This window comes from Erythrolamprus reginae, chromosome 9, assembly GCF_031021105.1.
Source record: "Erythrolamprus reginae isolate rEryReg1 chromosome 9, rEryReg1.hap1, whole genome shotgun sequence".
Classification (NCBI taxonomy): domain Eukaryota; kingdom Metazoa; phylum Chordata; class Lepidosauria; order Squamata; family Dipsadidae; genus Erythrolamprus; species Erythrolamprus reginae.
The window spans coordinates 3,311,963-3,339,216 of record NC_091958.1 but is presented as its reverse complement, the minus strand read 5'-3'; the positions used below and the strand labels follow the sequence as shown (position 1 = coordinate 3,339,216).

Here is a 27,254-nt window from a genome sequence, read left to right as displayed (position 1 = left end):
CGCGTTGTGAATTGGCTTATCGACTCGGTTTCTCTCTGAGCCATCATGTGAAATTGATGCCGGTAAACCACGGCTGGTCTGGTTGGTTTAAAATGGCTCGCTAGTTTCTGTTGAAGGACGTCCCACGCTGTGGCTCTTGCTTGTTCTGGTTCGGTGAGAGTTTGGGCAAGTCTACGGATCTCTGCGCCGCAGTAGTTTAGAAAAATAGCCCGTCTGCGATCGGCTCCGGCGTCCTGCATTCCCGCCGCCTCGAGGAATATCTCGAAGGTGGCCATGTACTCGTCCCAAGTCATTTTCTCGGCATCGAAAAGTTCTGGAGCCTGGCCGATCTGGATTTTGTCCATGTTGCACGCGAAGTTCTTCCGTTCGTTCGTCGCCAGTGAAGTAGACCCAGAGACAGGGTTTGAGCAATCGGTACTTTTATTCAGCTCAGAGAATAAGTGACAGCTCAGCAAGGTAAAGTGACGATTCAGCGAGTACCGACTGGCTCTGCAGGGAGAAGCCGCTTCATTTATACTTTTGCGGTTCCCGCCAAAGCGAGAGCCGGCCGCGTCTGAGCCAATCAGGAGCGACTTCCTGCTTGGGCTCAGACAGCGCTGGAAAAGAGGAACAAACTATTTACAGCGTTACAAGGTAGCCATTTCAGGATACAACAGCTACAGAGCCCTGCACACCAAGGCAACTAGACACAGGAACATTTCCCCCCAAATGCCATCACTCTGCTAAACAAATAATTCCCTCAACTTTTTACTAAGTCTGCGCTTCTATTTCTACTAGTTTTTTCTCATTATTCCTATCACCCATTTCCTCCCACTTAGGACTGTATGACTGTAACTTGTTGCTTACATCCTAGGATTTTAATTAATGTTGATTGAAACATAGAAGTCTGACGGCAGAAAAAGACCTCATGGTCCATCTCGTCTGCCCTTATACTATTTCCTGTATTTTATCTTAGGATGGATCTGTGTTTATCCCAGGCATGTTTACATTCAGTTATTGTGGATTTACCAACCATGTCTGCTGGAAGTTTGTTCCAAGGATCTACTACTCTTTCAGTCAAATAATATTTTCTCACGTTGCTTTTGATCTTTCCCCCAACTAACTTCAGATTGTGTCCCCTTGTTCTTTTGTCCACTTTCCTATTAAAAACACTTCCGTCCTGAACCTTATTTAACCCTTTAACGTATTTAAATCTTTTGATCCTGTCCCCCCTTTTCCTTCTGTCCTCCAGACTATACAGATGGAGTTCATGAAGTCTTTCCTGATAAGTTTTATGTTTAAGACTGTCAACCATTTTTGTAGCCCATCTTTGGACTTGTTCAATTTTATCCATATCTCTTTGTAGGTGAGGTCTCCAGAACTGAGCACAGTATTCCAAATGGGGTCTCACCAGCGCTCTATACAGCAGAATTATTATTATTATTATTATTATTATTATTATTATTATTATTATTATTTAGATTTGTAGGCCGCCCCTCTCTGCAGATTCGGGGCGGCTCACAGCAACAATAGAAACAATATATTACTAATCTAATAATTAAGAAATAATTTAAAAAACCCTTATTAAAAAACAAAACATACACACAAACATACCATGCATAACTTGTATAGGCCTGGGGAGAAAGGAATATCTCAATTCCCCCATGCCTGACGGCACAGGTGGGTTTTAAGGAGCTTGCGAAAGGCGAGGAGGGTGGGGGCAATTCTAATCTCTGGGGGGATCTGGTTCCAGAGGGTCGGGGCCACCACAGAGAAGGCTCTTCTGCTGGGTCCCGCCAGACAGCATTGTTTAGTCGACGGGACCCGGAGAAGGCCAACTCTGTGGGACCTAACCCACAATCACAATCTCCCTCTTCCTGCTTGTTATACCTCTACCTATGCAGCCAAGCATTGTGTCTTCATTGTTTATTTGACCCCTATGACAATCATTAAGTGTTGTACCACATGATTCTTGACAAATCTATATTTTCTTTTATGTACGCAGAGCATCTGCACCAAGACAAATTCCTTGTGTGTCCAATCACACTTGGCCAATAAAGAATTCTAGACTATGCTATTCTTCTTGGATGGGAAGTTAGAATGAAAATGCAGAACTGAAAATCGTAGATGACTAACGGGTTTCGCCCTGGGGTCAGGGCCAGTTGCCTTCGACTTGGCGAAGACTTTAATTTAGCTCTCTTTCTCCCCTAATGCACCTGATTTTGGGTTTATTCCATGACTGTGGGTACAAATACATCTTGGGGGTGGAGGATAAAAGGCTGGATTGCTACGACAACTGTTGTCAAGGACTCGGATAACAATGCGCTTGGGAGGGGGAGGACAGGAAAGAAAGAAAGGGGGTAAAAATTCCCAATTTTAATCCTGGTGCTTTGCAATTTCCTCGAAAAGCCTCCCCAAGGAATGTTGTCTCCCATTGTTCTCTTCTAGTAAACATCTGGATTCTTGCGGCCCAAATATCACCTCCAAGATGCAATGGATTTGCAAGACTTGTTCAAGTTCCCCAAAAGCTACGATGCAAAACCTTCCCCAAAAAGAAAGAGAGAGAGAGAGGACAATTTGGTTTATACAGGGCAGTCCCTTCCTTACGACCGTAACTGAGCCTAACATTTCCGTTATTAAGTGAGCCAATTCTTGAATTTTGCCCCATTTTAAGACCATTTTAATAGCAGCGACTGCGAGAGGGATCTTGGAGTCTTGGTGGACAACCAACTAAATATGAGCCAGCAATCTGCAGCAGCCGACCAAAAAGCCAAATGCAATTCGAAATTGCATTAATAGAGGGATACAATCTAGGAGTAGGGAGGTACTAATACCACTCTATAAAGCCCTAGGTAGACCACACCTGGAGTACTACATTCAGTTTTGGTCACCACACTACAAAAAAAAATTGAAACTCTAAAACAGTGGTTCTCAACCTTTCAAACGCTACGACCCCTTAATACAGTTCCTCATGTTGGGGTGGCCTCCAACCATAAGTCTAGCACCGAGGCTCCCCTCCAGTCTCCCGCGGCCACCTCCCGCCTGAGGTGCAAACAGAAGGCGTGGGTGGAAACGGCACTGGCAGCATGTATGCTTCTGGCAACACCCGTTCGCCTAGCTACCCAGCCCGAGGAGGGGGGGCCACCCAGGAAGGAGAGCGCGGGAAACACGGAGCAAATTATCCCCCCAGCGAGCGACACTGGTAAGGTTGTATGTCGAGGACTTAACGGTTCACTTGAACGATGATGATCGTTCAAGCCACTCCCATGTGATCACATGGCTAGCAAGCCACTCCTACCCAGTCACATGACCATTAAGCCACACCCACAAAATAAGCCACACACCCCAGTGTGGCAGTAAAAATTTTGGCTGCCCATTACTGGCTCCAACCATATAAATACGAACCACTTGCCAAGTGTCTGATTTTTTATTATGTGACCACAGGGATCCGGCCACCGTCTTGGGTCAGTTGCCCAGTGTTTGACTTTAAGGGGATAGTACAACAGTCGTAGGTATGAAACACTGTCGTTGTTCCCTTATTCTCAATGCTGTTGTAACTTTGGTGAATAAATGAACCGTTGTAAGTCAGGCACAACCTGGAATAAGGATTTGTTGGTAATGACCTTTAAAGCCCTTCATGGCATTGGACCAGAATACCTCCGGAACCGCCATCTACCGCAAGAATCCCAGCGGCCGATAAGGTCCCACAGAGTTGGCCTTCTCCGGGTCCCATCGACCAAACAATGTCATTTGACGGGCCCTATGGGAAGAGCCTTCTCTGTGGGGGCCCCGGCCCTCTGGAATCAACTCCCCCGAGATTAGAATAGCCCCCACACTCCTTGTCTTTCTCAAGTTACTCAAGACCCACCTATATCGCCAGGCATGGGGGAACTAAGACATCTCCCCCAGGCTTTCTTACATTTTATGTTTGGTATGTATGTGCTGTATGGTTTTTAATTGTTGGGGGGGGGGGTTTATGTAATTTTATTATTAGATTTGTTTCATTATTATACTTTTTTTATTACTGTTGTGAGCCGCCCTGAGTCTTTGGAGAGGGGCGGCATACAAATCTAATAAATTATTATTAGTAGTAGTCGTATTGTTCCTGTCGGGGAATTTGCTTTGTTTTTTTTTACTTCCAGAATGAACCGCCATCTCTGGACCATCCTCCATTGACTTGAATGAAGTGGACGAGCTGTGAGTTGATGCTCTAAAGCAGTGAGGGCGAACCTATGGCACGGGTGCCACAGATAGCACATGGAGCCATATCTGTTGGCACACGAGCCGTTGCCCTAGTTCAGGTCCAACGTGCATGTTTAAGTTTAAGTTTAAGTTTAAGTTTTATTGGATTTATATGCCGCCCCTCTCTGAAAACTCGGGGCGGCTAACAACAATCATGAAAATATACAATAAAATCCAATACTAAAAGCAAATTAAAACCCCTTAATATATAAAAACCAAACATACATACAAACATACCATGTATACAGTTGTAACGGCCTAGGGGGAGAAAAAAGTCTTAATTCCCCCATGCCTGGCGGCAGAGGTGGGTTTTAAGTAGCTTACGAAAGGCAAGGAGGGTGGGGGCAATTCTAATCTCTGGGGGGAGTTGGTTCCAGAGGGCCGGGGCCGCCACAGAGAAGGCTCTTCTCCTGGGTCCCGCCAAGCGGCATTGTTTAGTTGATGGGACCCGGAGAAGGCCAACTCTGTGGGACCTAACTGGTTCCGGAGGTAATCTGGTCCGGTGCCATGAAGGGCTTTATAGGTCATAACCAACACTTTGAATTGTGACCGGAAACTGATCGGCAACCAATGCAGACTGCGGAGTGTTGGTGTGACATGGGCATATTTAGGGAAGCCCATGATTACTCTCGCAGCTGCATTCTGCACGATCTGAAGTTTCTGAACACTTTTCAAAGGTAGCCCCATGTAGAGAGCGTTACAGTAGTCGAGCCTTGAGGTGATGAGGGCATGAGTGACTGTGAGCAGTGACTCCCGGTCCAGATAGGGTCGCATGTGTGTGCTGGCCTGCTGATTTTGGCTGTGATGGGCGTATTTTACCCTCCTCTGGTCCAAGGAAGCCTTTGGCGCCTGGGGAGGGTGAAACACAAGTCTACAGGGCCCACCAGAAGGTGGGAAACAGGCTGTTTCTGACCTCCAAAGGGCATTGAATTATGGGTGTGGACACTTGCGCATCATTTTCGGCACCCGAGAGGAAAAAATGTTCGCCATCCCTGCTCTAAAGTCACCCAGATATACGCGTTAAGCCTCGGTTAATAGGCTGAGAGCAACCCAGAAATCCTCACCGAAGGCGAGATTAAGGACACCTCCGTAGGGTTCCAGGAACCGCAGCTGGTTTTGTCACTATAACAACACACTAATGTGCCTTTTTTTCTCTCCCCCAGATTGTGAGCGTGTGGGAAATAGATATAGGTCAATGAGCACAATTTCATACGCTCGGTTGGGAAGCAACTTGAGCTGAAAGCCGTAGAATCAGCGAAAGCCTGACGTCTTCGGTGCTACCAGTGTGCCCATTGGGGCTGTGCGCCCGGTGGGGTGAGATTTCACTTCTGCACATGCAGAAGGTTCTGGGTTCAAATCCCAGTAAGGGTATGGCTAGCTGAAGATGCTTGTGTGACTGAGATTTAACTGGTTTTTGCTGATATTTTTGTTTCTGCGCATGCATAAAAATACAGTGGTACCTCTACCTAAGAAGGCTTCTACTTACAAGCTTTTCTAGATAAAAACTAGGTGTTCCAAGATATTTTTGCCTTTTCTCAAGAACCATTTTCCACTTACAAACCCGAGGCTCCAAAACTATAACCGGAAAAGGCAGGGAGAAGCCTCCGTGGGGCCTCTCTTGGAATCTCCTGGGAGGAAACAGGACCAGAAAAGATGGGGAGAAGACTCTGTGGGGCCTCTCTAGGAATCTCCTGGGAGGAAACAGAGCTGGAAAAGATGGGGAGAAGCCTCCGTGGGGCCTCTCTAGGAATCTCCTGGGAAGAAACAGGGCTGGAAAAGGCAGGGAGAAGCCTCCGTGGGGCCTCTCTAGGAATCTCCTGGGAAGAAACAGGGCTGGAAAAGGCAGGGAGAAGCCTCCGTGGGGCCTCTCTCGCAATCTCCTGGGAGGAAACAGGACCGGAAAAATGGGGAGAAGACTCTGTGGGGCCTCTCTAGGAATCTCCTGGGAGGAAACAGAGCCGGAAAAGATGGGGAGAAGCCTCCGTGGGGCCTCTCTAGGAATCTCCTGGGAAGAAACAGGGCTGGAAAAGGCAGGGAGAAGCCTCCGTGGGGCCTCTCTAGGAATCTCCTGGGAGGAAACAGGGCCGGAAAAGTTGGTGAGAAGCCTCCGTGGGGCCTCTCTCGCAATCTCCTGGGAGGAAATAGGACCGGAAAAGATGGGGAGAAGCCTCCGTGGGGCCTCTCTCAGAATCTCCTGGGAGGAAACAGGGCCAGAAAAAGGTGGGGAGAAGCCTCCGTGGGGCCTCTCTCAGAATCTCCTGGGAGGAAACAGGGCCAGAAAAAGGTGGGGAGAAGCCTCTGTGGGGCCTGTCTAGGAATCTCCTCAAAGGAAACAGGGCCGGAAAAGGCAGGGAGAAGCCTCTGTGGGGGCCTCTCTAGTAATCTCTTGGGAGGAAACAGGGCCTCCACCCTACATGTGGTTTCCCCAATCACACACATTATTTGCTTTTACATTGATTCCTATGGGAAAAATTGCTTCTTCTTACGAACTTTTCTACTTAAGAACCTGGTCAGGGAGCGAATTAAGTTCGTAAGTAGAGGCACCACTGGACCTCCCCTTTCTTAGCAGACTCTCCAGGATTCTGATGGTCGCACACTTCCTCATCCCTGGACGCATAATGAGTTATTCATCTGAATGAAGCCAAAATGGGTTAGGAAGAACATTGGAGCCATGCTCTGGACTGACACGCATGGAAGTCTTCTTCCTGTTTCCCCAGGACGCCCTCTCCCACCACCCCCAGTACACAATGTACTAGGCAGTAGGGAAGAAATTGAGCCGTCGAATCTCTTGGCTCATTTTGAAAGGTCATTGCATCTAGAAAAAGAAAAAGGATGCAATCTAAGATCATGTAACTGTGGAGATAGAAACATAGAAGAAGATTGACGGCAGAAAAAGACCTCCTGGTCCATCTAGTCTGCCCTTATACTCTTTCCTGTATTTTATCTTAGGATGGATCTATGTTTATCCCAGGCATGTTTAAATTCAGTGACTGTGGCTTGACCAACCACGTCTGCTGGAGGTTTGTTCCAAGCATTTACTACTCTTTCAGTCAAATAACATTTTCTCACGTTACTTCTAATCTTTTCCCCAACTTTCCCCCAGGAAGGTTTTTGGTGCCTGGGGAGGGTGAAACACGAGTCTACTGGGCCCACCCTAAATTGGGAAACAGGTTGTTTTTGGCCTCCAAAGAAGCTCCAGGGGGCGGGGGAAGCTGTTTTCACCCTCCCTGGGCCTGGGATTATGAGTGTGGGCACTCACATATGCGCGATAGCTGGTGTGAATGTGCTTTCGGCACCCGAGGAAAAAAAGGTTAGCCATCACCGGTGTAGGGTCTTCCTCCTGGAGCAGGGAGGTTGAACTACAAGATCTCAAAGACCCCTTCCAATTTTGTTATTCTGTGAATCAGGCAATCATCATGAAGTCGCTGTCCAGCTTCTTTAAAGTTTTCAGAACCCACAACTTCTGTAGTAGATTACGATAGAAGTTTTTCAGGAATTTTGTGTTGACATTTAACATGAGAAAGTATTATTTTACTGAAAGAGTAGTAGATCCTTGGAACAAACTTCCAGCAGACGTGGTTGGTAAATCCATGGTAACCGAATTTAAACATGCCTGGGATAAACATATATCCATTGTAAGATAAAATACAGGAAATAGTAAAAGGGCAGACTAGATGGACCAGGAGGTCTTTTTCTGCCGTCAGTCTTCTATGTTTCTATGTTTCTTAAATGACATCTAAGTACCTAAATGCATACATAAGGGAGCCCCTCCCTTATGAACCAGGTAGCAACGCCTATAAAATCATGCAGGGGATAGAAAAGGTGGATAGAGAAAAATTCTTTTCTCCATCACACAATACTAGGACGAGGGGGCCCTCCCCAAAGCTCATAGGTAAGAAAGTGAGGACAAATAAAGGGAGATATCTCTTCACCCAGAGGGTCCTTGGGTGAATAAAAGTATTATTTTACTGAAAGAGTAGTAGATCCTTGGAACAAACTTCCAGCAGACGTGGTTGGTAAATCCATAGTAACCGAATTTAAACATGCCTGGGATAAACATATATCCATTGTAAGATAAAATACAGGAAATAGTAAAAGGGCAGACTAGATGGACCAGGAGGTCTTTTTCTGCCGTCAGTCTTCTATGTTTCTATGTTTCTTAAATGACATCTAAGTACCTAAATGCATACATAAGGGAGCCCCTCCCTTATGAACCAGGTAGCAACGCCTATAAAATCCTGCATGGGATAGAAAAGGTGGATAGAGAAAAATCCTTTGTTCTATCACACAATACTAGGACGAGGGGGCCCTCCCTAAAGCTCATAGGTAAGAAAGTGAGGACAAATCAAGGGAAATATTTCTTCACCCAGAGAGTCCTTGGTTTATGGAATTCACTTCCAGAAGAGCTCGTGACAGCTGTCAGCCTGGATAACTTCAAGGCAGGATTAGACAGATTCATGGATGCCAAGTGTATCGGTTGGTTGAGGCAGGCAGGAGTCCCTTGAGTACCATTTGTTGGGGGTCAAGGGAAAGGGAGGGTCTTGCCTTCTCTTTCTGCTCAAGATCCCCATGGACTCAATGGGCTTTGCCCTGATTCAGCAGGGCTCTTCTGAGGTTCTTATGTTATTATACTGGTCATTTCTGGCCCTACTTTCTGTTCGCCCATAGAATATTTATTGGTCATTTTCCCTCTCGGTTCCCAAAGATGGTTGAGATTTCCCATAAGTTGTCTTTCCTTTAGACTTGACGTTCTTCAGACTGGAGTCATCACTTGACCACCCAACCAAAAATTGGGTTGAAATATCCAAGGTGGAACACAGTTCCATGGTTTGACATCCAATACTCTTAAGTGCCAATGAAAGGATAGAGGAGATCACACAATTCCCGTCCGTTCCCAGTCGAAGCGAATAGCATTAACATTTCACAAGAAGGCAACCCAGGTCTGCTATATAATTGTTTTACAAGTCTCACCAGCAATCATCTTACACATTCGGGATACAAAGGCAAGGAAATAGAAAATAAAAAAAGAACAATGATGGTACAAAACAATACAATCAGAAAAGGAGATGTTTCCGTTTTCTCCCTTATTTACTAGTCTTTACAGCAATGTTTTCAAAAGAAAAAAAAGAAAATAAAAGAAAAAAGAAAGAAGAGAGGGAGGGAGGAAAGGAAGGAAGGAAGGAAGGAAAGAAAGGAAGGAAAGAAGGAAGGAAGAAACAAAGGAAGAAAGGAAGAAAGAGAAAGGAAGGAAGGAAGGAAAGAAAGAAATAAGGAAGGAAGGAAGGAAGGAAAGAAGTTTGAAAGGAAGGAAGGAAGGAAGGAGGGAGGGAGGGAGGAAGGAAAGAAAGAAAGAAAGAAAGAAAGAAAGAAAGAAAGAAAAAAACAAGCAAAGAAAGATCTTATGATCCAAAACCCAGCTGTTCCTTTAAGGCAAATTATATTCCTTCGTATTCCATGAAAAACTGAAATAAAAGATTTTCTCTTCCTTCGATGCTTGTTTAATGCCAAATATTTCAGCTTCTCTCTGACCTTTAGTGACGTCAGCAACATGCGTGAATTTGCAGGGGCTGCAAACAAACACATTCAACTACTCATCCCAAATCCCCTCCGACCTTCCACCCACACGCTGATGTTTAGAAATCCCATTGTGTGCAACACTTCTTACTCCTAGGAAAACATACACACAATTGCAATTGGAGACTGCATCGCTCCGCACAGCTCTTTGTCACAAAGTTCCATTGGGCATACGGAAATTATTTTTAAGCACAATGGTAAACACAAAAAAAACACAAAAAAACCCACCCACAATCTGGCACATACCTAACTGAAGAACCAAACCTTCTGGAAACAGAGCTATGAGTAAATAAGTCTGCTTATGTGGGATAAAGGAACTTTTAAGCCCCACAAATGCATGACTTGTTCCAATCAAGGCCCACATCTGGTTTTGAATAGTAGATCCACGCTTGCCCTCTACTATTAGCTGGTGCCTGGCCAAAGAGGCTGGCCCGATTTAAGTAGGATTTCATTTCAGTGAATCAAATACCACCCGTCTCATAATTCACCCTGTATTTCATGTTCTTTCTTCTACTCTGTTAACCATCTCGACCCTGTAGTAACTTTAGAGAGCTGCAATTAGGCGTGGGGAAGGTCTCGGGTTGCAGCCCTTTCGCTATTATTATTATTTGGAGGCAGGGGGGAAACAGCGATTTTGTGCTTTTTAAAAAATAAACCACCTAGAAGTGAACCCTCCAGTGGTGTGGAGAAGATTGCAAAACTCACCCAACCCAGCAAAGATGACTTTTGGAAAAAAAAGCATGCGATTCACAGGCTGCGGAAACTCATTCTACACGTTGTAAGCCCTTTCGTTAGTCAGTTTAGGGAAGACAGCTGTCAAGAATGAATTGGTGGCTCAACCTTGGAGACTTGCTAGACCTGCCGAGGTTCACAAAAGATCTAAAGCTCTCGAGAACCCTTCAATGGGCCCTACAGCCAATCCCGTGGCTTAATTTCCTATAGAGCCACATAGGTACCTATATAATATCCGTTAAAATGAGAAAGACGGCGATTTTAAAAGAAGAACTTAGGGAAAGAGAGAGAAGAAGAAAAAAACACACACACGAGAAGAAGCTGGCTTGGTGGATGGAATGAAAAAAAAAATTGAGGTCCATTTCTGGAGTTAGGAAGCCTTAAATGAAGCATCTTCATCCTGGCACTTGCCTCCAATTATCTCCCAGTTTTGTTTTCACAGGTAACTTGTGCTTTCCTGCCTCCTTAGGTGGCAACATCTATTCAGGTGGTTGCAGGAGGCATGGTACGTCCCTCTTCCGGGTTTTATTCTGCCTGAGCGTCATAATTCGCCCCGCCAGCTTTCTTCAATTCCCCCTTGATGTAATCTTCATCCAGTTCCTTGTGGTCGCTGATCACGAACTCTTTGGCGAAATTCTGCAGGAGACCAAAGGGAGAAAAAAAAGTCACATTTGTTCAGAGAAGGGTGGGACCAGAATAGATAAATGTCCTCATCGCCAGGAAGTGGGGCTGGATAAGACTTTTATTAATTGTTGTGGTTAGCTCTGGCCCAGCTCCTGCCCCAAGGACTGTGGATGTGGGGGAGACATCCACATGCTGTAGGGCTGTTTTGCCCCCGGTGGAATCTGCTGATGAAGGCTCCTCTGACCAAGAAGACATGAGTGACAGGGAGGAGGAGAGTGGGGCAGACAGCTCAGAAGGAGATCAATTATCTAGCTCCTCCTTGGATTCAGAACAAGAGTTAATGATACAGCCACGCATGCGGAGAGCGATGCATAGGCAACAACAACTGAGAGATTATTATCAAAGAAAACGAGGCCACCTGTGGTTGGGTGGGGCTGTGGTCATTAGTGAGGCTGCTATAAATAGCAGCCTGTGGGTTTGGCCATTGTGGAGGATTATCTGATCCTTGTGTTTAGTGACTGCTTTACTGACTTTGACTTTTTGTGTGCTGATTTTTCCCCGCTTTCAACCTAAACCAGAGCAAAGTGTGTTTCACTTTGTGAAAGAGGAAGGACTGTGAATTGCCTCACAGCTGCAAGCTAAGTATCACAGAACTGATAAGGGACTTTGTACAAATTACCAGTTTGGTTGGAGACGAGTGCTCTTGGCTATACCAAAAGAGGGCTTGGTTTAAGTGAATTGTCATTATAAAGAACATTGTTTTGAATTTTCAAACGTGTGTGTGTGTCTGAAATTTGTACCTGTGAATTTTTGGGAGGATTCTACCAGAGAGCCCGACAGAACAATTAATTTATTATTTATTAATGCAATTCATATACTGCCCAACTCCCAGAGGATTTTGGGCGGCTTACAAGAAGAATATCATCTAAAAAACAATGTAAAAGATAATTGAAAATGCCTTAAGAAAAACATGCACAATTTTTGTGGGTGGATCTGGGAGGTGTATTATTAACTCAATAGCCCCCAGGCCTGCTGGCAGAGCCAGGTCTTTAAGGCTTTCTGGGAGGCTAATAGGGTGGGGGCAGTACAGATCTCAGGAGGTAGTTGGTTCCAGGGAACCGGTGCTGCCACAGAGAAGGCCCTGTCCCACTGCACTGCCTAGCCGATGGAACCTATTTGATAATGCATATATTAACATCAGCAAGGTTGGTGTTTGCACAAACCTGGATAAAGGAAAATATACCAAATGAAGAAATAGCGATCAGGAAAATGCTAGATTGTGCTGAATTAAGTAAATTAAACATATGAATTACAGAATAAGCAAAATAAAAACTGTTACACAATTTGGGGAAAACTATATAGTTGGATGGAAAAGAAAGAAAGAATCTAATTAACATTTAAGAAAAAGAAAGAATCGTTGAGAACAGAAATGTAACATATTAAGCTGATCGACTTTGTGCTTGTTTAATGTGTGTAAGTACATTTGTATGTTTACTTTTTGTTTTGTTTTTCATAATTAAAATAAAATTAAGGTGTTTTTTTTTTAAAAAAACCCAGTGATCGGTCATTGTTGGAAGACCACCCTCTAATTCAACACAGGTAGAAGGTCCTGAGTTTGGGAAAGTCTCACTCACTTTTTCCAGCCAGGAAAAGGAGGGGGTGTGGTTGGTGCAATAACTCGCACATTTTGAGCACTTCTTAAGCTGATGAGGCTCTTGGAAGTACACGAGACAACGTCCTTTCTGTCGGTTTCCTGCTGAAACCGTTTTCTGGACCTTCTTAAAATTCCACTCCCCAAGACAAACGAGGCCTTTCCAGTCTTCCCCCACTCAATTTTGCCATCCCACTTTGACCTTGGCGATGGCCTGGAGATGAATGACCACTTCTGTGTTCCTTCTAGAGCGCATGAGCCCCACAAACAAATAGTAACATAGAAACATAGAAGATTGACGGCAGAAAAAGACCTCCTGGTCCATCTAGTCTGCCCTTATACTATTTCCTGTATTTTATCTTAGGATGGATCTATGTTTATCCCAGGCATGTTTAAAGTCAGTGATTGTGGATTGACCAACCACGTCTGCTGGAAATTTGTTCCAAACATCAGTAAAATAATATTTTCTCATGTTGCCTTTGATCTTTCCCCCAACTGACCTCAGATTGTGCCCCCTTGTTCTTGTGTTCACTTTCCTATTAAAAACACTTCCCTCCTGAACCTTATTGAACCCTTTCACATATTTAAAGGTTTCGATCATGTCCCCCCCAAATACATCCATTTGTTTGGGGCCAGGAAGCAGGAGGATGGGCCTTGACAACCTGAATAGCAATAGCACTATAGCAATAGCATTTAGAATTATATACCGATTCACGGTGCTTTCCAGCCTTCTCTAAGCGGTTCACAGAGTCAGCCTATCACCCCCAACAATCTGGGTCCTCATTTGACCCACCTTGGAAGGATGGAAGGCTGAGTCGACCTTGAGCCGGCGGTGAGATGTGAACTATAGCTAGCAGTCAGCAGAAGCAGGTTGTAGTACTGCACTCTAACCACTGCGCCACCGAGGTTCATAAATGGCTCCACACAACGCAAAAGGCGGAGTCTTCATAACAGACCAAGAAGAACCACAACAAACATCTCAGAAAACATTTGATTCAATCTCTTGGGCGGAACAAAGAAACTGAAGATTATTTGTAGTTTAGTAGCTATGCGTCCTTCAGAACTTCTTTCAACCTTATGGTCACAGAAACATCACAACATCCAAATTAGCCATTTTAATGTCCTGGAGGGTTTTTTTCTTTAGATGTTGTTCTGTCGGGCTCTCTGGTAGACTCCTCCCAAAAATTCACAGGTACAAATTTCAGACACACACATGTTTGAAAATTCAAAACAATGTTCTTTATAATGAAAAATCTCTTAAACGAAGCCCTCTTTTGGGATAGCCAAGAGCACTCGTCTCCAAACAAACTGGTAATTTGTACAAGTCACTTATCAGTTCTGTGATACTTAGCTAGCAGCTGTGAGGCAATTCACAGTCCTTCTTCTTTCACAAAGTGAAACATACTTTGCTCTGGTTTAGTTTCCAAGCAGGGAAAAGTCAGCACACAAAAGGTCAAAGTCAGTAAAGCAGTCACGAAACACAACGATCAGATAATCCTCCACAATGGCCAAACCCACAGGCTGCTATTTATAGCAGCCTCACTAATGACCACAGCCCCACCCAACCACAGGTGGCCTCATTTTCTTTGATGATAATCTCTCAGTTGTTGTTGCCTATGCATCGCTCTCCGCATGCGTGGCTGTATCATTAACTCTTGTTCTGAATCCAAGGAGGAGCTAGAGAATTGATCTCCTTCTGAGCTGTCTGCCACACTCTCCTCCTCCCTGTCACTCATGTCTTCTTGGTCAGAGGAGCCTTCATCAGCAGATTCCACCAGGGGCAAAACAGGCCTGCAGCATGTGGATGTCTCCACCACATCCACAGTCCTTGGGGCAGGAGCTGGGCCAGAGCTAACCACAACAGATGTTGGCTTCCTCATTTCAACGGAAGGACAAGAACTCAAAGCAGTTCAGAACCACCGGTGCAGAACCAATGTATTCAGTCAAATTTATTTGATTGCAAAGCTACGACGCCTTGTAACAGGTTACGCACAACAGCTGGGCTAATGGAAGTTGAAGTCTAACACTTCTAGAAGATGATGACCTCTTCACCTCGGATGGAAGTCCAAGGAAGTCGGGAAACTTGGCATCTACCCAGTCTTCCCAACTAGTGGACCCATGATATGTAATTGAGGGTGCTTGAACCAAGTGCCTTGATCCGCATGAAAAGGGGGATCTTAGAAATCGAATCTCAAGGTGTAACCAAGGATGTCTCCTATTAGCACTTTCTCTATTTGTAGCTCAGTGTTGAAATTTATTTATTTATTCATTCATTCATTCATTCATTAATTCATTCATTCTATTTTTATGCCGCCCTTCTCCTTAGACTCAGAGCGGCTTACAACATGTTAGCAATAGAACTTTTTTTAACAGAGCCAGCCTATTGCCCCCACAATCCGGGTCCTCATTTCACCCACCTCGGAAGGATGGAAGGCTGAGTCCACCTAGAGCCGGTGATGAGATTTGAACCCCTGACCTGCAGATCTACAAGTCAGCTTCAGTGGCCTGCAGTACAGCACTCTACCTGCTGTGCCACCAAGGCTTCAACTCCCAGAAATGAGAAGTCCTTGGTGTTCTCTGAGCTTGCAAACGTTTCATCACCCAACTAGGTAACATCATCAATGCTAGAAAGGAGTGGTGTTTGCTATAAACTGAGAGCCAAGCCCACTTCCTTCTAACACTGATGGTGTTACCAAGTTGGGTCATGAAACATTTGCAAGAAAAACACCAAACTCAGGAAGCAGCAAGGACTCCACACAGTCCTCCTCCTTCTCTTTCCTCTTCTTACTCCCCCCACTCCTCCTCCTTGTAAATTCCACTGCCTTCTAGCACTGATGACCACCTAGTTGGATGATGGAATATCTGTAAGAAAACCACCAAACTCAGTGAGCACCAAGGACTCCACTGTCGTTTTCCTCCTCCTCCCTTTCCTCTTCCTTCTTTCCCTCTATCTTCTCCTCCTTGCAAATTCCTCTCTCTTCTAGCACTGGTGATGTTACCCAGCTGGGTAATGGGATGTCTCCAAGAAAGCCACCAAACTCAGAGAGTACCCACCATGACCCTTCATTTCTCCTCTCTTCTTCTGTACAGCCTCACACAAAAAAAATTACCTTCTTGACGGGAGAAGAAATATGGACACCTCAACTTACCTGTACAACTTCTTTCACCAGGGTCTTATCGGTCCCTGTTTTAGCTCTCTGGAGGCCGCTGACGTTCTCCCCGATCCAGGTGATCAGCGCAAACTTGACCCGCTTGCTCATGGTGTCTCCAGTGGTGAACCGGATGAAGCCAAACAACCGGATGTCATCTTGAGAGATAAAATATAAATAAAGGCATGAAACTGGATGAGCGAAGCAAAACTTCGACGTCTCCAAATTGGTCACCCGCTTGGCCAATAAATAACCTCGTTTCGCATTGTTATTCTTAGGAGCTGAGTTGACGCAGTGGTTAGAGTGCAGCACTGCAGGCTGCTTCAACGGACTGCTAGCTGCAGTTCGGCAGTTCAAATCTCACCACCGGCTCAAGGTTGACTCAGCCTTCCATCCTTCCGAGGTGGGTCAAATGAGGACCCAGATTGTTGGGGGCAATATACTGATTCTGTAAACTGCTTAGAGAGGGCTGTAAAAGCATGATGAAGCGGTATATAAGTCTAAATGCTATTGCTATTCCTTCCTTCCTCCCTCCCTCCCCTCTCCCTCCCTCCCTCCTTCCTTCCTTCTTTGGTGGATAAAATGAGGACCCAGATTGTTGGGGGCAATATACTGATTCTGTAAACCACTTAGAGAGGGCTGTAAAAGCACTGTGAAGCGGTATATAAGTCTAAATGCTCTTGCTATTCCTTCCTTCCTTCCTTCCTCCCTCCCTCCCTCCCTCTCTCCCTCCCTCCCCTCTCCCTCCCTCCTTCCTTCCTTCCTTCCTTCTTTGGTGGATAAAATGAGGACCCCGATTGTTGGGGGCAATATGCTGATTCTGTAAACCGCTTAGAGAGGGCTGTAAAAGCACTATGAAGCGGTATATAAGTCTAAATACTATTGCTATTCCTCCCTCCCTCCCCCTCCCTCCTTCCTTCCTTCCTTCCTTCCTCCTTCCCTCCCTCCCTCCCTCTCTCCCTCCATCCCCTCTCCTTCCTTCCTTCCTTCCTTCCTTCTTTGGTAGATAAAAAGAGGACCCAGATTGTTGGGGGCAATATGCTGATTCTGTAAACCGCTTAGAGAGGGCTGCAAAGCACTATACGAAGCAGTATATAAGTCTAAAGTGCTCCTCCTACTTTAATCCCATTGTGTACAAAAACACATTTTCACAGGTAAGATTCATGACGTATCTATGAGTTTTCTGGTGGCTGAGGGTTATTATCCCATCTGCCACTCTGTTACTTATTAGATCAGTGTTTCCCAATCTTGGCAACTTGAAGATAGTTGGACTTCAACTCCCAGAATTCCCCAGCCAGCGAATGCTGGCTGGGGAATTCTGGGAGTTGAAGTCCAAATATCTTCAAGTTGCTAAGGTTGGGAAACACTGTATTAGATGACAATATTTGTAGCTCAGAGTTGAATTGGGGGGTTCTTGACGCTCTCTGAGCTTGTTGGTTTTGGCTGTTGATGCTACTTATTTTTTAAAGGCCTGTAAACACCTGGAGCTTTGCACACCGTTAAGTCAGCATGCAGGTAAAACAGAGGAGCAGAGTTTTCATTATATGGTTGTGGACAACATTTTTACTTCTTTTTGCCCCTTCCTCTGGAGACCTCTGGCTCAAAGTCTAAAGCAGGATTTCTCAACCTTGCTAACCTTGTTAAGATGTATGGACTCCAACTCCCGAATCCCCCAGCCAGCATTCTGGAAGTTCAAGTCCAACCATCTTAACATGGCCAAGGTTGAGAAACTCTGCGGCATCCTCAAACCCAAAAGAACTTATGCCGACAGCTGAAAAAGGAAGTACAGTGATACCTCGTCTTACAAACCCCTCGTCATACAAACTTTTCGAGATACAAACCCAGGGTTTAAGATTTTTTTTGCCTCTTCTTCCAAATTATTTTCACTTTACAAACCCAAGCCGCCGCCTTCGGACTTCTGTTCCCAGTGAAGCGCCCGTTTTTGCGCTGCTGGGATTCCCCTGAGGCTCCCCTCCATGGGAAACACCACCTCTGGACTTCCGTGTTTTTGCGATGCTGCAGGGGAATCCCAGCAGCGCAAAAATGGGCGCTTCACTGGCAACGGAAGTCCGGAGGTGGGGTTTCCCAGCGAGGGGAGCCTCAGCGAAATCGCAGCATCACAAAACCACAGAAGACCGGAGGTGGGGTTTCGAGGACTTCCGTGTTTTTGCGATGGTGCAATTTCTCAGGGGAATCCCAGCAGTGTAAAACCGGACGCTTCGTCTGGCAAAAGGGGTGAGTTTTGGGCTTGCACGCATTAATCGCTTTTCCATTGATTCCTATGGGAAACATTGTTTCGTCTTACAAACTTTTCACCTTACAAACCTCATCCCGGAACCAATTAAGTTCGTAAGACGAGGTATCACTGTACACAGAAGAAGAGAGGCATCAGGCACAATTGGCGTGCATGTACATATGTTTGTGTTCGGGGAAACAGCTAGGATCGCCAGAGAGAGGCTAATAATAATAATAATAATAATAAGGAACTTTCCTTTGCGCAAAATTAAATCAGAATTCCATACAAACCGGAAATTGGAAGCAGCAGGGGAAGAAAAAGCTAATGAAGTGGCATCTGTCCAGCAGGCCAAAGAAATTGATTTATTTTTTTTAAATTTTTCATTGCAAAGGCAAAAAAAAAAAAAGCAAAGGGGAAGAAAAATGATTTGCAGACAGGCAGGAACGGCTTGTCAACGAGAACCTCAACCACAATCATTACCATAAGGAGGGCTCCTCTTCCCCCCTCCGCCCCCCACCACCCATACTTTGCCTCGTTTCCCAGGCTGGCCCTTTAAAAAGTAAAACATGAAAGAGGAAAACACGTGGTGGCAGGAACAGAAGATGAAAAGCAAGACATGAACCCCTTTCCTGCTGTTTCCTGCTGCAAGCTTTCTTCTGTGAGCTGAAAGCAAAAGAAAGCAGGGCGGGAGAAAAGAAAGGGAGGCAGTAGAGGCTTTGAAATATACAGTGATGCCTTGTCTTACAAACTTAATTGGTTCCGGGATGAGGTTTTTAAGGTGAAAAGTTTGTAAGATGAAACAATGTTTTCCATAGGAATCAATGGAAAAGCGATTAATGCGTGCAAGCCCAAAATTCAACCCTTTTGCCAGCCGAAGCGCCCGTTTTTGCACTGCTGGGATCCCCTGAGGCTCCCCTCCATGGGAAACCCCACCTCTGGACTTCTGTGTTTTTGTGATGCTGCATGGGAATCCCAGCAGGGGAATCCCAGCATCACAAAAACGAGCACTTCGCTGGCAACGGAAGTCCAGAGGTGGGGTTTCCCATGGAGCGGAGCCTCAGTGGAATCCCAGCAGTGCAAAAATGGATGCTTCGCTGGCAACGGAAGTCCAGAAGTGGGGCATCCCAGTGGCGGCGGTGGGTTTGTAAGGTGAAAATAGTTTGTAAGAAGAGGCAAAAAAATCTTAAACCCCGGGTTTGTATCTTGAAAAGTTTGTATGATGAGGCGTTTGTAAGACGAGGTGTCACTGTGTATGTATGTATGTATGTATGTATGTATGTATGCATGCATGCATGCATGCATACATACATACATACATATATATATATATATTGTTTAGAAAAACAACAACCACCCATTCATAACATAAACATGAGCCAGCAACATGCAGAGGCAGCTAAAAAAGCCAACACAATCTTAAGCTGCATCAACAGAGGGATACACTCCAAGACTTTAAGTGCCAAAGCCCACTGCAACAATATAGCCAAGAAGGCTTCAAGAGTTGTAAACCTAATCCTACGTGGCTTCTGCTCTGGCAATCTCACACTACTTACCAGAGCTTACAAAACTTTCGCCAGACCCATCCGTGAATACAGCTCATCCGTTTGGAACCCATATCGCATCTGAGACATTAACACCGTTGAAAATGTCCAAAGATACTTCACCAGAAGAGCCCTTCACTCCTCCACTCGAAACAGAATTCCCTACGAGACTAGACTTTCAATCCTGGGCCTAGAAAGCTTAGAACTAAGACGCCTTAAACAAGATCTAAGTATTGCCCACAAGATCATATGCTGCAACGCCCTGCCTGTCGGTGTCTATTTCAGCTTCAACCACAACAACACAAGAGCACACAACAGATTTAAACTTAATATTAACCGCTCCAAACTTGACTGTAAAAAATACGACTTCAGTAACTGAGTTGTCGAAGCATGGAACTCATTACCGGACTCCATAGTATCATCCCGAAACCCCAACACTTTACCCCTAGATTATCCACGGTTGACCTATCCAGATTCCTAAGAGGTCAGTAAGGGGCGAGTACAAGTGCACTAGAGTGCCTTCCGTCCCCTGTCCTATTGCTCTCCTATATCTCCTATACCCTTTTTCTATTCCTATAATTTCTCTTCTATTCTTTCTTAGATATATTTTACTATGAGTATATCCTCTATAACCTTCATCATGTATTTTACTATGTGCATATATATATAGCCACTAAAACCTTCATTAAGTATTGGACAAAATAAATAAATAAATAAACTAGGGAGGTACTAATAGCACTCTATAATGCCCTGGTTAGATCACACCTAAAGTACTACATTCAATTTTGGTCACCACAGTATAAAAAAGACATTGAAACTCTAGAGAAAGTGCAGAAGAGGGCAACCAGAATGATTAAGGGACTGGAAACCAAGACATACCAGGAAAGGTTGTAGGAACTGGGCATGGATAGCCTAGATCTGGGGGGACATGATAACAGTCTTCAGATACTTGAGGGGCTACTGCAATGAGGAGGGGGTCACACTATTTTCCAGGGCAGCAGAGGGCCAGACTAGGAGCAATGGATGGAAGCTGACCCAGGAGAGATTCAACCTGGAAATAAGGAAGAACTTTCTGACGGTGAGAGCGATCAACCAGTGGAACGTCCTGCCTGCGGAGGTGGTGAACACCCTAACAATTGACACTTTCAAAAGGAGATTGGACTGCCATCCTGCCTGGATAACCCTCTGTCTGAAGCAGTGTAGGTAGGCAAAGTTGGCTCTTCTAGGACTTGTGGACTTCAACTCCCAGAATTCCTGAGTGAATCATGCGAGCTCAGGAATTCTGGGAGTTGAAGTCCACAGGTCGTAGAAGAGCCAACTTTGCCAACCCCTGCCCTACACTGCGTCAGTTTGTGCCGGGTGAAGACTTGGTTTCTCTTGATCTGCCTTCCGTGCGCAAGAATGTTTGAACATTGGTAGGCAGCCTGCCATTGGCCCTTTAGCTGTGTGTCTGTTCAGACATGCCGGGTCTTGAGAGACAGAGAGAGAATTTTGCCAGCTTAAAGTGACATTTCTGAAACACACCTTCTTCTAGTCCAATAACACAATACAGTGGTACCTCTACTTAAGAACGCCTCTACTTAAGAAACTTTTCTAGATAAGAACTGGGTGTTCAAGATTTTTTTTGCCTCTTCCTAAGAACCATTTTCTACTTAAGAACCCGAGCCCGGGAAAATGTTCCCAGGAAATTGAGAGCTGCACGAAGGCCCGCCAGTTTCCTGCCATTCACCCTTTAATCCTGGCAATCTTGGGCTTTTCTGGGCTGCCAGAGGAGCCTTTCAGTGGCGCTTAAGGAGGCTTTGGCAGTCCACAGCAACGAAGCATTTTCCTTTCTCTGGGCGCTTGGAGAGGGAATAAAAATCCCAGCGGTTAGGTCCCACAGAGTTGGCCTTCTGCGGGTCCCGTCGATGAAACAATGTTGTCTGGCGGGACCCATGGGAAGAAGCCTTTTCTGTGGTGGCCCCGACCCTCTTGAATCAACTCCCCCTGAGATTAGGATTGCCCCCCACCCTCCTCGCCTTTCCCAAACTCCTTAAAATCCACCTCTGCCGTCAGGCATGGGAAATTGATTCCCCCGGGAGGTTCCTGTTTCATGTATAGTTTTTGTCTGGGATGTATGACTGTTTTTATATTAAGGGTTTTAAAATCGCTTTTTAACTATTGGATTTGTACTGTGGTTTTTGTAATAAATAGATAGATAGATAGATAGATAGAGAGAGAGAGAGGAGAGAGAGAGCGAGAGAGAGAGAGGAGAGAGAGAGAGAGAGAGAGAGAGAGACAGACAGACAGGACAGACAAACAAACAAACAAACAAACAAATAAATAAATAAATCTCTGCCAGCACCCAGAGAAAAGAAATGCTCCCTTTGCTCTGGGCAGCCACTGTCCTCCTCCCTCTTCTTCCTCCTCCTCCTCCAGCTCAAATTCTGAGCTTTTCTTTCTTTCCTAATGAGTTTGCACGTATTATTTGCTTTTACATTGATTCCTATTGGCAAAATTGCTTCTACTTACAAACTTTTCTACTTAAGAACCTGGTCACGGAACGAATTAAGTTCGTAAGTAGAGGGACCCACTGTACTAGATTTTGCCTTTTCTTTCACGTCGCTTGCAAGAGATGGCCGGTGTTGGGGAAATGGATTAATTAAAACACGTTTCAAAGGTCGCCATTGACGGATCGTGACAGAGAAAGAATTCCTGGACAGCTTGCTAGAATTTGGGCTCCGGTTGAAAGGACTAAGAGCACCCCTGAATCATTTCTTTGAAGGGAGGACTCACCCAACAAAAGGCCTGCGAGACGGATGACATCATTACAGTTCAGGGCTTTTCAAAGGGGTTTTTTTGGAGGAAGGGGGTGTTGGGTGAGGTGTTGGAAAAAGCACATTTTGAGCCGCTGGGCCTTTCCTCCTTCCCCCTTGGCAACACCAGGAATGTGGGGTGTCAGGAAGAGGGAGGGAGAGAGCTCACCTGTGCACTGTCGTATAAATTCTTCGTAATCCACCCCGTTGTGTCCAGGGATGATCGTGGAGCCTTCGTACTTGAATGTCACCCTTTGGGAAAGGGAGAAGGAAGAGGAGAAGGAGAAGAAAGGAGGAGGAAGAGAAGGAGGAAGAACATGGAGGAGGAGGAAGAAGAAGAGGAAAAGGAAGAGGAGGAGGAGAAGAGGAGGAAGAGGAAGAGAAGGAGACAAGGAGGAGGAGGAAGAGGAAGGAGGAGAGGAGGAGGAGAAAGAAGAAGAGGGAAAGGAAGAGGAAGAGAAGGTGACAAGGAGACAAGGAGGAGGAGGAGGAAGAGGAGGAGAAGGAGGAAGAGGAAGAACGAGAGGAGGTGAAGGATGAGGAAGAGGAGGAGAAGGATACAAGGAGGAGGAGGAGAAAGAAGAAGAGGGAAAGGAAGAGGAAGAGAAGGAGACAAGGAGGAGGAAGAGGAGGAGGAGGAAGAAGAGGAGGAAGAGGAAGAACGAGAGGAGGTGGAGGAGGAGGAAGAAGAAGAGGGAAAGGAAGAGGAGGAGGAGAAGAGGAGGAAGAGGAAGAACAGGAGGAGGAGGAGGAGGAAGAAGAACGAGAGGAGGAGGAGGAGGAGGAGGAGAAAGAGGAAGAGGAGGAGATAATAATTATCATTCAGATGGCTCTAAGGTTTCAGAAGCCCATCCCCTTCCCAGCCAGACTCTCCGGGGGTTTTACAGTGTGAGAGGGCCCCCTCCCCACCTGCCCCAGAAGCTTAGAAGGAGGAGCCTGGAGGCTCCCAAACGGAGATGATGTCATAACCAAATAATCTAATGATAAGGTGAAGGTCTTTCCTCCTTGCAAGTCGAATGGTTTGGCCTTCAAGCAAGAGAGGAGAGCCAGCTGCCAAGCTTAGCTAACATAGAAGAAAACTTAACCCCGCCCCCTTGCTGCCACCTCCACACCCCGCCGCTGAGAACCTCACAATGGGTTCCAAGGCCCATCATCCCCCTTTTGTGTTCGCTTGGGAAGAGAGGTGTGGCTTCCAATGGGTTCCAAGGCCCATCATCCCCCCCTTTGTGCTAGCTTGTCTAGACAGGTTTTATGAGTTCCCATGCCCATCATCCTCCCCCCTTTGTGCTAACTTGAGAAGACAAGCCTCATGGGTTCCAATGCCCATCATCCCCTCTTTATGCTAGCTTGTCTAGACAAGTTTTATGGGTTCCCATGCCCATCATCCTCCCCCCTTTGTGCTAACTTGGGAAGACAAGCATCCTGGGTTCCAACGCCCATCATCCCCTCTTTATGCTAGCTTGTCTGAGGCCAGTTTTATGGGTTCCCATGCCCATCATCCTCCCCCCTTTGGGAAGACAAGCATCCTGCGTTCCAATGCCCATCATCCCCTCTTCACACTAGCTTGTGGAGCCAGGTTTTATGGGTCCCTACACCCCTGATCCTCCCTCCTTTCTGCTAACTTGGGAAGACCAGCCTCACGGGTTCCAGTGCCCATCCTCCTCCCCTTTTCATCCTTTTGGGGAGGATGGGTGGTCTGCCTTCCAAGGTGAGCAGGAAGCCAACCTGGGAAGGCAGACCCCCCCCCCCACCCTCCCCAAAATGCCAAGCCAATTCCCTTGAAAGACCCCCGAATGAGTAGCTCTTCTTCCATCCTTTTCGCTCCCTGCCCGGGGAAGCCGCGACCCTTTCTCGGCTGGGGTCGGGGGGCGGGTGTCTCCTTAACTTACCAGTTGACCCCCGTGCTGTCATCCCTCACCAGGTTGTAGGCCCTCCGGCAGGCTTCTTTGTCGATCTTGGTGGCCATCGCCGCTCTTTTTTTCTTTTTAACGAGGCGCTGCGAGAATCCCAGGCGAGGCGGCCGACAATTCGAGAGCGCAGCGAAAGGGACGTCGGGCTCTTAGGAGAGCAGGCTCGGGAAGCATCCGACGAGCGGAGGCTGAAGCTGGCGGGGCTGCGGAGGAGGAAGAGGAGGAGAAGGCGGCCGCCGAGCCCTTCTGCTGCTTGCTGCAGTCGGTCCCGCAGCCTCGCCGGGGAAGGGATCGGTCCTGAGCGGATCCGCCTTAACCCTTCCTCTGCCGGCTGCCTTGCCCTGCAAGCGGCTTTATTGGTCCTTGAGCCGAGGAGGAGGAGGAGGAAGAGCAGGGCTTGCTGGGCCGTCTCCTCCCCTCCCTGCGTCCTCCGACGTCCCCTCTTTTCCCAGCCCAGACAGGGGTCTTTCCTACCCGCCCACTCGCCAGTCTTCCTCTCCTCTGCAAACAAGGAACGAGGATTAGGCGGTCAAGCAAGGATGCAATTCCCTTCTTGCCCTAAGATTTGTGTAGCTCGGGTGTGGGTGTATGCGCGCGTTCGAGTGCCTTCCGTCCCCTGTCCTATAGTCTCTCCTATATCTCCTCTACTCTATCCTCTTAAACCTTTCTTGTGTATTATTGTGTATTGGAGAAAATAAATAAAAATAAAATAAATGTGGAGGAATGTTTCTGTTAAAAGGGGGGCGGGAGGAAAGGATGCCTGCCTGCCCTTTGGATGCGGCGCAAGCGTTACTATAGCAACCGCCCCTTTGCCAGCGGAGCCGAAAAGAAGAGAGGGGGGGGGGTTTAAGGTGGGAAGAGGAGGGGGGAGCTTAGCAAACGCCGGCGGGGATCTGCCGCGCTTGAAACTCTGGGCGGCCACGAGGTGGCAGCAGAGAGACCCGGAAATGTGTAGAGAACAGAGGGGGGTGGGGGTTTGCAGCGGAAACTCCGCTTCGTTAACAAACTCGATTGACTTTGAACCGAAGCCTGAAATCTTGTTTTTTTAAATAAAAAAATAATTAATTATTAAGCGGTAAGATTTAACTCCTTTAACAATTACTGTTAAATCATTTGCCTGGACCCGGATTTTTCCCCCCTGCTGTGGAGAGGAGGTCATAGGTCACCAGGATATATTCTAAATCCTTCTATAAAAGCATTAAAACATGAAAAAAAATATTAACACGCCTAATTCGACCACATACGAAGCGAGATTTGTACCTCTGCTGTTTCTGTGCTCATGGCATCAGTCTAGCTTTCATGGCTGTCACCGTACTTATCATCTCTATTATATGGAAATGTCCATTCCTGCAAACAGGGTTTTTCCTAGTGTCTATGGGATTTATTTATTTTGTCCAATACACAATAATACACAATGAAGGTAACAGAGGACACCTTCGAGGAAATAGAATTAGAGAAAGAATAGAAGAGAGAATATAGGATAAAATAAATCAATGAGAGAAAAGAAGAAAGATATAGGGATAGAAGAGAAGATATATGGGATACAGGAGAGACTATAGGACAGGGGTCAGAAGGCACTCTAGTGCATTTATGCATGCCCCTTACTGACCTCTTAGGAATCGGGAGAGGTCAACCGTGGACAGTCTAAGGATAAAATGTTGGGGGTTTGGGGATGACACTACGGAGTCCGGTAATGAGTTCCACGCTTCAACAACTCTATTACTAAAGTCGTATTTTTTACAGTCAAGTTTGGAGCGGTTAATATTGAGCTTGAATCTGTTATGTGCTCTTGTGTTGTTTTGGTTGAAGCTGAAGTAGTCGTTGACAGGCAGGACATTGCAGTCTATGATCTTGCAGGCAATACTTAGTTCATGTTTAAGGCGGCATAGTTCTAAGATTCTCAGTTCTCCAGGACAGGGATGTCCCAAAGGGTGTTTTTTCCCCCCAAGAAGTAACTGGACTTTGTTTTTCTTGGAAGGTGTTTGAAGTTGAAGAAGCTTCTTTGATGAGAAGCGAAACATCTTCCAAGAAAAACCAGAAAAATCCAGTTGCCTCTTGAAAAAGCACCTTTGGGACAACCATGATTCGGAGGATTGAAAAATCTCTATAGACTCTTTTTATCAGTAGATAATAATATGTATAACACAGAGAGAAGAAGTTTCTTGAATGAGAAGCTGAATGAGAAACCAGAAAGTCTAGTTGCCTCTTGAAAAAGCACCTGGGGGTTTTGACAAAAGAGTTTGATGAAAGATTAAATGAAGGAGTGTGATACACCTTAGTATGCGGTGGGAATCCATAGTCTTTGAAAAGTTTTCCTTATACGGTATATTTCCAAGCGATTGCTTAGACAACACTGAAAATTGTTTATTTCTACCCGGACTATCATTAAGTGTTGAACATTATGATTCTTGATAAATTTATCTTTTTTTTTAATGTACACTGAGAGCATCTGCACCAAGACAAATTCCTTTTTTATTTTTTATTATGTACACTGGGAGCTTATGCACCAAAGACAAATTCATTGTTTGCCCAATTACACTTGGCCAATAAAATTCAATTCAATTTGACTCTACTCTATTCTATTCTACTCTATGTAACTTTGTTGCTTGTATTCTTACAATTTATATTGACTGGTTCCTAATATGATTTGATTGCTTATTTGTACCGGGACTATCATTAAGTATTGTACCTTATGATTCTTGATGAACTTATATTTTCTTTTATGTACACTGAGTCTACGCACCAAGACAAATACATCATGTGTCCAATCACACTTGGCCAATAAAATTCTGTTCTGTTCTGTTCTGTTCTATTCCTATTC

At 45.7% G+C, this 27,254-nt stretch overlaps 1 protein-coding gene across 1 annotated transcript; it reads right to left on the bottom strand.

Annotated features, from left to right (window-relative positions):
- Positions 1 to 9,164: 9,164 nt before the first annotated feature.
- On the bottom strand, positions 9,165 to 24,883 carry COTL1 (coactosin like F-actin binding protein 1). Its single transcript, XM_070761878.1, has 4 exons — positions 24,413 to 24,883; positions 22,693 to 22,775; positions 15,952 to 16,109; positions 9,165 to 11,163 (listed from the first exon to the last, which is right to left on the bottom strand). The coding sequence occupies exons 1-4, from the start codon at positions 24,487 to 24,489 to the stop codon at positions 11,053 to 11,055; spliced, it is 429 nt and encodes a 142-aa protein (XP_070617979.1). The 5' UTR covers positions 24,490 to 24,883; the 3' UTR covers positions 9,165 to 11,052.
- Positions 24,884 to 27,254: the final 2,371 nt, after the last annotated feature.